At 42.9% G+C, this 9,833-nt stretch overlaps 1 protein-coding gene across 1 annotated transcript; it reads left to right on the top strand.

Moving 5' to 3' along the window:
- Positions 1–31: 31 nt before the first annotated feature.
- Positions 32–8,621, top strand: LOC119287904 (kinesin-like protein KIN-UB). Its single transcript, XM_037567524.1, has 19 exons — positions 32–188; positions 1,225–1,325; positions 1,411–1,533; positions 2,044–2,229; positions 2,340–2,561; positions 2,657–2,822; positions 2,965–3,114; positions 3,277–3,365; positions 3,513–3,716; positions 4,335–4,427; positions 4,584–4,712; positions 4,840–4,971; positions 5,356–5,497; positions 6,126–6,218; positions 6,729–6,854; positions 6,969–7,094; positions 7,323–7,466; positions 7,730–7,858; positions 7,954–8,621. Exons 1-19 carry the CDS (start codon positions 47–49, stop codon positions 8,112–8,114), a joined length of 2,658 nt encoding a protein of 885 aa, XP_037423421.1. The 5' UTR covers positions 32–46; the 3' UTR covers positions 8,115–8,621.
- Positions 8,622–9,833: the final 1,212 nt, after the last annotated feature.

The following is a 9,833-nucleotide window of genomic DNA, read 5'->3' as shown; positions in this document are numbered from 1 at the left end:
GAGCGGCGCCAGGAATGGCGGGCTGGGGTCCAGGGCGGGCGGCAAGATGGACAGGCAGCAGGGCTCCACCGCCACGCCCAAGGCGCCCGCCGGGAAGCCCCGCCTCTCCGCGGCTGGCGGCGCGTACCGCCGCACCAGCTCCGGCCCGCTCCCCGCCGCGGGCGGCCGCAACTCGTCCGAATCCGGAGGTAGGTCCGCCCGCCCCGCCGCTCTAGAGCCGGATCCCGATTTGGATTCGCTGTTACCCTACCCGCGAGAGGTTTTTTTGGGGGTTTGCCGTCCGGTCTGATCCGCATTTCTCTGGGTACCCGCGGTTTGGATGAATCTGCCGCCTCGTCTCCTCAAGCTTTGCTGGTTTTGGTTCGCCGGCACAGCCGAGTGTGTCTGCTTGGGTGGTGCGATCGGGATGGTGAATGAATCTCTCCGGATTTCGGGTCTGCTCCTTCCTTCAGTAACGCCGCCGCGAGCTTTGCCTGGATGATGGAGTGTGACGCAGCTGCACAACGCCTGCACCGTCGTCTAGAAACTGTAGAGAGAACAAAATGGCCGCGATGCGTTTGGTGAATGCATCACAGTATCCTTGGATCGTATCATGCGAAAAAATCAATAGCGGATGCCGTGCTGCCCCATTTTTTCTTCCCATTTTAGAATATGCTGTTTCCTCGACGGGAGGACATTGCTGATGCGGTCTTAGTTGAGCTAGGACCATTGGTGTTCGTCCTCGAGCTGCCTCGTGCACCGCTCATGATGGCACTGCACCCAGCCGCCACCCACCCTTCCAATCTTTCAGTAACTGCGGGTTGTACCGAAGAGTCCCGCTTGGTAGATGCGCTTCCATAATTTTGCTTTTATGTTCCTCAGCTCTCTTACTAGATTGTGTACCGCAGTCAAACCGTCAAAGTAGACAATCCACTTACCATGGCTGGGAAGTGTGCTACGATTGCAGAGAGATCGCTGCTTTTTGTGGTGATTAGTTTTGCATTTGCCTTTTGCATTCCAGAAGAATTACTTGCTGAAAATGGTGTACGCTGTTCTCCTGTTGATATTATGAGATAAAATGCCTTCTTTCGCTAGATTATTTTGGTTGCACACGCTACGCTTCAATTCTGCCTGACATGATCATTCCAAATTCATAAGCAAATTTGCATGTGTGCGTGGAAATGTCGATTCACCTGCTGCATCTGTTTAACCAAATGAATTTTGCCTCCCCCATTTTTTCTGCAGTTTCAAGCAGAGTTAGAGTTGCTGTAAGGCTAAGGCCTCGGAACGCAGAAGAGCAGGCGGCAGATGCTGATTTTGCCGACTGTGTTGAACTCCAGCCAGAGGTTTGACCTCCTGCTTAGCACACTGTGTGAAATATGATTCATTTAAGTTTCCCATGGACTCGCTGGATTAACGTTTGATGTGTAGCTCAAAAGACTAAAGCTTCGTAAAAACAATTGGGAGTCCGACACATTTGAATTCGATGAAGTGCTTACAGAGTTTTCTTCACAAAAGAGAGTGTATGAAGTTGTTGCTAAACCAGTTGTGGAGGTATGTGAACTTCTAACATTGATACATCAGTAATCACAGTAGCTTGTGCTCTTAGTGAAATCTCCAACAAACAATATACATTTGCATGTTGCAAGCTTGTTGCTTTTAACCTATATTTTGTGGATAGATATTCTTAGCAGAATTTCAAATGACTTTTGGCGTGGGTGTTGATATGTCATGTAATAAAATCTGAAACTTTAGCCAAGTACCCCCTCTGTTCATTATTATAAGATGTTCTAACTTCTTTCTGAATCGGATGTATATAGACATTTTAGTGTGTTTGTTCACTCTTTCCAGTCTGTATGTAGTCCATATTGAAATATCCAAAACATCTTATAATAGTGAACTGAGGGAGTAGCTGACGTGATAGACGAAACCTGGAGTTGAACTCTTGGAACTTTCTTATTGTGTCATGGCCTTCAGTTTTACTCCTGCCATTTGTTTATTTTTACCAATACTCCTGCTATGTGTTACTTTCTTACCAATGTCAACGATGTCCGCGTTCTGCAGAGCGTTTTGGAGGGATATAATGGTACAGTTATGGCATATGGGCAGACTGGTACTGGCAAGACTTTTACACTTGGAAGGCTTGGTGATGAAGATACTGCTGCACGGGGAATCATGGTCCGTGCAATGGAGGATATTCTTGCTGATATAACCCCTGAGACTGATACAGTATCACTATCTTATCTACAGGTTTGTGATGCTTGGCTTCTGTGTGATTTTATCTTCTGCCTTCGTTTTGAATTTGTGCACAACTTTATACAGTTCTCTTACCGTAACTCTGTATTGGGTTGTCATTGCAGTTGTATATGGAAATGATACAAGATCTCCTTGATCCCGTAAATGATAACATAGCCATTGTAGAAGACCCAAGAACAGGGGATGTTTCGTTGCCTGGGGCCACTGTAGTTGAGGTTAGAGACCAGAAGAGTTTTATGGACCTTTTAAGAATTGGTGAAGCTCATCGTGTTGCTGCAAACACAAAGTTAAATACAGAGTCATCTCGTAGTCATGCAATTCTCATGGTAATCTTTATGTTCTTTGATCTTGCTGCCTATTAGCACATGATTACGACTACTGTGGTAATTTTTTTGACCTTCTGTGATTATCTTTGGTGAAGGTAAATGTCAGAAGGGCTGTAAAAGGTAGAAGTGAAATGAATGTTAGTATGTCTGCTGAAAATGGGCATTCGTCTTCAATGATGGACTCTCTACGACCACCTATTGTCAGGAAAAGCAAGCTTGTAGTTGTAGACCTGGCAGGATCCGAGCGAATAGATAAATCTGGTAAGTGCATTCTCATCGATAAAATTTGGCACATTTTTTCTTAAAAATGTTACGCCTTCCTACAATTTTATATCTTCGTCTTGAGATAATTATCTTTACTGTAAACTGCAACCCTGTAGAGCTGAAAATTGATGTTGTGCAGGAAGCGAGGGTCATACATTAGAAGAGGCGAAGTCTATTAACTTGTCCCTAAGTTCACTAGGAAAATGCATCAATGCACTTGCTGAAAGCAGCGCACATGTACCTGTTCGTGATTCCAAGCTTACTAGGTTGCTTAAAGATTCGTTTGGAGGTAAATTCCCTTGGTTTGGTCAAAAGTGAAAGTGATTTGACATAGCTAGGTCATCAGCCATCTTATTGCAAAGCTAGGAAGGCCTGCCTTTGTACGCCTTGTTGCCTGTAGGCTATTGCAGTTATTTGTTCTCACAGGTGCTTCTGTTGCTGGATTTCATAGGCACTGCAAGAACTTCATTGGTTGTGACGATTGGTCCATCTCCAAGACATAGGGGGGAGACTACAAGTACAATAATGTTTGGACAAAGAGTATGATCTTACACTAAGATATATTTAATTGCTTTATTTTTTCTTATCTTGACCAACTGGCAATCTCCTGATTCCATGGAAGTGTAGGAGAACTATTCTGATTTGCTTCGTTTATGTAATAACATTTACTTTAATGTCTCATTCTAGGCAATGAAGGTTCAGAACATGGTGAAATTAAAGGAAGAATTTGACTACAAAAGTTTGTGTCGGAGACTTGATATTGAATTGGACAAGTTAATCGCAGAAAATGAAAGGCAACGCAAATATTTTGATGATGAAATTGAACGAATAACAGCAGAAGCTCAATACCGTGTTGCTGAGGCAGAAAAGGAATGCAAAGTTTCTCTAGAGGTTTGCTTCCATCATAATGTTCTTTTACTTCTGTTCTGTGTGCGTTGAACTCCATGAGGGCACTATTTTTTCTAGGAATTTGACCGCGCTTCTTATATTTTTTACCTTTAGTTAGAGAATAAATATAAGTTTTGGGGCATCAGTAGTCTTAATTTGCTGAATTCCATAGGTGTAAACTTGGTTCTAGATCTCCACCATAAACTAACTTGAATCTTAAATTGCCTGGATAGTTTTTTAGTTGATACCTTTTCCATGTCTGGGCTCCTCAATTTTCTCACCTCTACCATCATTTAACTCTTCTGAAGCATCTCTGTTGGCTCTCTAGTGTCCCTCTAAAGGCGAGTTTGATCAAGAATAAGTACCATAATATTAACGCAAATAATCCTATGTTTATTTCGGAAACTCTTTTTTATTCGGTATTGTCCCTCTAAAGGCGAGTTTGATCAAGAATAAGTACCATAATATTAACACAAATAATCCTATGTTTATTTCGGAAACTCTTTTTTATTCGGTATAAATGTCTGGATCTTAAAGCTTCCTAAATTATTACGTTGGCTCTAGCATGCTTGATTGACACTTCATTTGGTATTCATTTTACTGTGTGGTTTCTTATTGCAGAATGAGAAAATGAAGTACCATCAAGAATACTTGGACTCTATAAAGATACTAGAAGAGAAGTGGAAAGTACACCAACAGTCACCTAAGAAACAGGTACATCTTATCATGATTAGATCAGCTTTACTTATTGGTTATTTGGTCAGTCATGGGTTAATCTTTAATCTTTTATAAGACATCAGTTATGATGAAGTGCCACATCTTGTATTGTAAAATCTGAAAATGATTACCCATGCAATTTTTCAAATGTAGATTAAAGAGGAGTCTACATCAAATGGTGACGTGCAGGACTTACTGCAGAATGAGAAAATGTTACGCCAATCTGCTGAAGACGAGTCCAATGACCTTAAGAATCAATTATCACACTGGAAAAAGATGGAGGTACTGTCAATATATATTGCTAGAAAGATGACCTTAAGCATTAAGTATCACACTGGAAAACATATATTGTTTTTGAAATAAACTCATTCCTCATTGTCGCTGCTAACCATATTTTCGTGTTATATAGGCCACAGCTACTGCTGAAGTAGTGAGACTCCGGAGAATGTTGGATACTGAAGCTAGCCAAAAAGATAAACTTGAAGAAGAAATAGCTGTTTTGAAAAGTCAGTTAATGCAGTTAAGTCTGGATGCTGATGAGGTAGGACTTACTGCTGATGCTAGTTTTTATGTTATTAGTAACGTTTCGAATGATGTGAAATTATTATTTTTAATTTAACAAGTGGTGTATCTATTGTTTTGTATTTATTTGGTGATTCCCTGCCAACAACGTAATTATTATTCTTTTTGAATGTTTCACCTTGTAAAAGCATTATCAAGTTCTTTGGCTAACCAATTTTAGTTCAAGCAAACTCATAAATATTACTTGACTTGTAGCCTTCCCTATTATGTTGAATATACTGTCTTTATTCAATGCATCCAGCCATCTACAATTTGTTGGAACTCGTTTCCCTTTTTTACTTCTAATGAGTACTATAGTTCTATCCTAAGATCCATAATGTGCCTTTCATTTCGTTTCAATCAGACAAGAATGGGCCTTGACACAGGAGATGGACCAGGAAAAATATTTCCTGGTTTAGATTCTTTGATGTCTCACTCTCGGAATTCACAGCCTAGAGAGCAGAGCAATGGACCTAAGGCGCCAGTCGCGAAACTCTTTGAGCAAGGTATTTATTACTTATTCTCGAGAATGAAATCTTGCCTGCAGTGTTGAAAATTTCAAATAGTCGAGTTTTTTCCCTGCCACTGGTTTTGGTTCTACACCTGATTCTCTCATGATTGCCTTCCAAATTCTGCTTTATTTGACCCTCTTGTTCTTTAAAGCATCTCCAAACTGTAAAACCAAATGATTAGCTTAAAAGTATTACTCTACCAGTTATTTCCCTGGTTATAAAAAGTGGTGCAAAATAATTCTGTTTTCTGAAAACAAATGATACCTAGTCCTTAAGTGTGTTTTTTGCTTCCTTACAAACTTACATATCATGGCAGAGACACCATAGCAGAGCAATCAAATGTGACACCTGACACATTTTGAGGAAATATTTTGTATGTAGTACTTACACACGCATCATATATAGTGATGATAATGATAAAACAGTACTGTATGATCTTGTGAATTAATACAGCTATCGCGGAATCAAAGGCAACAATGAGAATATTGATTTAAACCATGATGAAACCACTACAGCGTTTTGTCCCTGTTTTTAGTCTTTACCATAACTGTCATTTGAGCTGATTGACATCTCTAGAGTGTGATTGATCTTTTGATGAAAGTTGCCCCCCAATCTGTTTCAGTTGGGTTACAGAAGATATTGTCATTGCTTGAGTCAGAAGAACCTGATGTTCGTGTTCATGCCGTGAAAGTTGTCGCGAATCTGGCGGCTGAAGGTATAAGCTTCACATTGTTTTAGTTAGATATAAAGCTGCTACATATTGTTTTACATGCCATTGTTGCATTTGTTGCATGGGTATGTTCAGGGCCGTCCAAGGGCCTGTGCGAGCTGTGCTACATGATGAAGTTGATTTCATATATTTGAAGTTGATTTTTAGGCATCACCATTTGCTGCATGTTGCTACATGATGAAATGATACAGTAGCACTTATCTATAAGCATGTTACTGATCTCTGAATTAGCTCCTGGTTAGATATTAGGATATTGCAGCTGTGTTTTTCAGCTTCTACTTCAATTTAACCCGGGCACTAAACATCACTGTTTAATGTAAATATGTATTTTTTGGTGCGACATCTGATGCTTGCTTGCTCATGTCGATTCTCACTCTTTGGCCACAACTTGCAAATAGTTGCATTTATTTGCTCAACTTTGCCCCGAACATCATATGATTATGCACTAATTTCACATAATTGTGAAGTAACTATATTTGACCTTCCATACTTCAGAGGCAAATCAAGAAAAGATTGTAGAAGCAGGTGGCCTCACTTCCCTCCTAATGCTGCTTAGGAGCTCTGAGGATGAGACCATACGCAGAGTAGCAGCAGGAGCAATTGCTAATCTTGCAATGAATGGTTAGTAACCCAGCAGTATTTCGTTTATAATTCATGAATAGAAGTATTAACTAGTGATTTTTTTCTATGGTAGAAAATGCCTTCTTATCTTATCGTGATAATCTACATATGCAGAAACGAACCAAGATCTTATAATGGCTCAAGGTGGTGTAACCTTGTTGTCAATGACAGCATCTGATGCGGAGGACCCACAAACTCTAAGAATGGTGGCCGGAGCTATTGCTAACCTGTGTGGCAATGGTAACTATATTCTGCTGGTTTGCTGAAGCAAGCGCTCTATTATCTTAAGAATTTAACGTGCCGAAACACATGCAAAATTTAGATTACTTTTTGGAAAAAAGGTAGATTACTTAAAGGCTCATGTAGGAGCCTACATATTCTACAAATAATTTGATGTTTACTTGAACAATACATACATCATTCTATCCATGTGGCTATTTCCCTAACTTCACATTTTTCTTGAACCAGACAAACTGCAAACTCGTTTAAGAGGAGAAGGTGGAATTAAAGCATTGCTGGGAATGGTCAAGTGTGGCCATCCTGATGTCCTTGCTCAAATTGCTCGTGGCATTGCAAACTTTGCAAAATGTGAATCTAGAGCAGCTACTCAAGGTAATGAATTAATGGCGGCACGGACATGAATTTTCAAGTTCATTCAAACTTTGTACGACATCCCTGCATTATGTGGATACACATATTAGCTAGACCCTTGATACTCCCTCTGTAAACTAATATAAGAGCATTTAGATCGCTACTTTAGTGATCTAAACGCTCTTATATTAGTTTACGGAGGGAGTACATTGCAGTCCCACATAATTTTTCTTTTGAGATCGATATTTTTTGTTACTAAGATATGCATATTTCTATTCCATCAGGAAACAAGGTGGGGAGATCATTATTGGTGGATGATGGGGCACTTCCTTGGATCGTAAAAAACGCGAATAATGAGGCTGCCCCAATCAGGCGGCACATCGAGCTAGCACTGTGCCATTTGGCGCAACATGGTTACCCCCCTCTCTCTCTCTCTCATACAACTCAGATAAATCGTGATAGCAATCGCATGTAGTTATGCTTATGGTATCAATCTGGCCTTCTGTAGAGGTGAATGCCAAGGATATCGTGAGTGAAGGCGCACTCTGGGAACTTGTACGGATCTCGAGGGATTGCTCTCGGGAAGATATAAGGATGTTGGCATACCGCACGCTGACATCCAGCCCCACCCTTCAGTCGGAGATGAGGAGATTGCGGATAGAGTGCTGATGAATCGACCCAAAAAGATTCAACTGGGTCTCATCCTCACACCGAGTGGAGTTATGTTTCTCGCCCAAATCTCTCAAGTCGAGTAGAGGCGCTGCTGTTGCGCAAGTGCTGGCAATCAACCGCGTCGGCCCTTGATATGCCCAGCTTCTGCAAGCAGGCATACATATGGCCGGGCAGCGGACCCGTTGAGTTTTGTCTCAACTGTCAATGGTCTGCGCCATCGTTCTCCTCAAGCTGATTCATTTTATTTATGGTGGCGATTCGTTTATTCAAACCCTAGCATGTGAGGCTTTACTTACTTGGATGTAGCCTGTAGAAGAATTTGTGTTGTAAAATCCACGAGCGTGGGAGAGGTGAGTGGCTTGCAGTGCAGATAGGTTGGCTTGGGTTGGGGCCATGACATGGATTATATACCTATATACTTGTATTAATTGTACAGTGGACAATCTTTTGACTGTAACTTAATAGTACTCCAGGAGGGTGATGATAATCACTAGCTGCTTCCTTGCCGTCCAGGTGCACGCTGCCGCGGGCGTGTGGGTGAATCCTAACCCTTGGTTGTACGAGCTTTCCTCTCAGCTGTGGGAAAACACGAGCATTCTTCTTCTGTCTTGGGTTTCCTTTTTTCAGTTCCCTGCTTGTTGTTGGTCGCACTTGCATTTTCCTTGTGAGCTTTCACTTGCTTTGCACTGGATGCGGAGGCATTGTTGCTGTGCCCCGCTTCGTTCTGGTAACTGAGCGCCAGGGTTGGCTTCCTGTTTGTCTATTCAAATGTGTTGGTTCGGCTGCGGTACGTGGAATGGAAGGAACCAGCCGAGCTTCGTGAGACATGTCCGCATGTGGCCGTGCGGCCGACAGGCAGAGAAGCGAAGCGGACAGGGGCAGGCTCGCTATGCGATAATGAGGATGAGAGAGCAGGCACTCTCACTCGCTGTCAAAGCACCATCAGCTTCAAGTTGAAGAGAAGGACGGCACAAGAGTTAGAGCGGCAGAGGCCGGCCATCTCTCGTTGAGGGGCTAGGGCAGGGTAGGGCCCCAGCAGTGCTCACCCGTCAGTGTCACTTACGGTCAGAGTGGTTGAGGAGAGGAGAAGACGAGAGTTCTGCAGGGGCATGCACGCACGCACGCACGAACATAGTACCGCACGGAGGCAGAGCTGTCCTAGGCATGCACATGCAACTTAAGGCTTGGCACGGATCATCACTCTCTCTACCCTAGCTTTGTCTCGACTCTCGACCTCTGGACTGGAGGGGAGGGCAGACGAGACACCCAATTCAACTCGTCGACCACTCACGCGTTCGGCTTGAGAGTTGAGAGATGTGCTGCCAAATAGAGTATTTGGCTAGTGTGCGTGTAGGCTAGCTAGCTGTCCGTGCATTGATGGAACATGTGGATCTGGAGTGCCACTACTATGCCTTCTGACCTTGTGCTTTGGATCACTCTCCAATCCGTCCTACCTCCTGTCCGCTCCCATCGACCGACCCAGCCAGAAGCCGAGAATAGCTGTGCGCGCGTGCTCACGAGTCACGACCAACCGTCCGCGAGGCTCGCCAACTTGTCACCGGGCCGTCCGGTGCTGGTGGTAATTAAGCTGCACGTACGTTGTCGTACGTACGTATACGGCGCGCCACTCTCGCGGTCGGTCAAAGGCTCAAAGCAGAGGCCAGCATGCATGCAGAGCCACTGAGCTGACTCTAGAACGGAGACCAGCGCCAATTC

Source organism: Triticum dicoccoides, chromosome 4A (genome assembly GCF_002162155.2).
Source record: "Triticum dicoccoides isolate Atlit2015 ecotype Zavitan chromosome 4A, WEW_v2.0, whole genome shotgun sequence".
Classification (NCBI taxonomy): Eukaryota; Viridiplantae; Streptophyta; class Magnoliopsida; order Poales; family Poaceae; genus Triticum; species Triticum dicoccoides.
The sequence above is the reverse complement of the archived record's forward strand: the minus strand, read 5'-3'. Positions and strand labels throughout refer to the sequence as shown.

Bases quoted from the DNA above. Each gene is read 5' to 3' on its own strand.
- LOC119287904 (XM_037567524.1), top strand. From the start codon at position 47: ATGGACAGGCAGCAGGGCTCCACCGCCACGCCCAAGGCGCCCGCCGGG. The intron at 2,230-2,339 runs GTTTGTGATGCT...TTGTCATTGCAG, and splicing joins TATCACTATCTTATCTACAG to TTGTATATGGAAATGATACA. The intron at 6,219-6,728 runs GTATAAGCTTCA...TCCATACTTCAG, and splicing joins CGCGAATCTGGCGGCTGAAG to AGGCAAATCAAGAAAAGATT.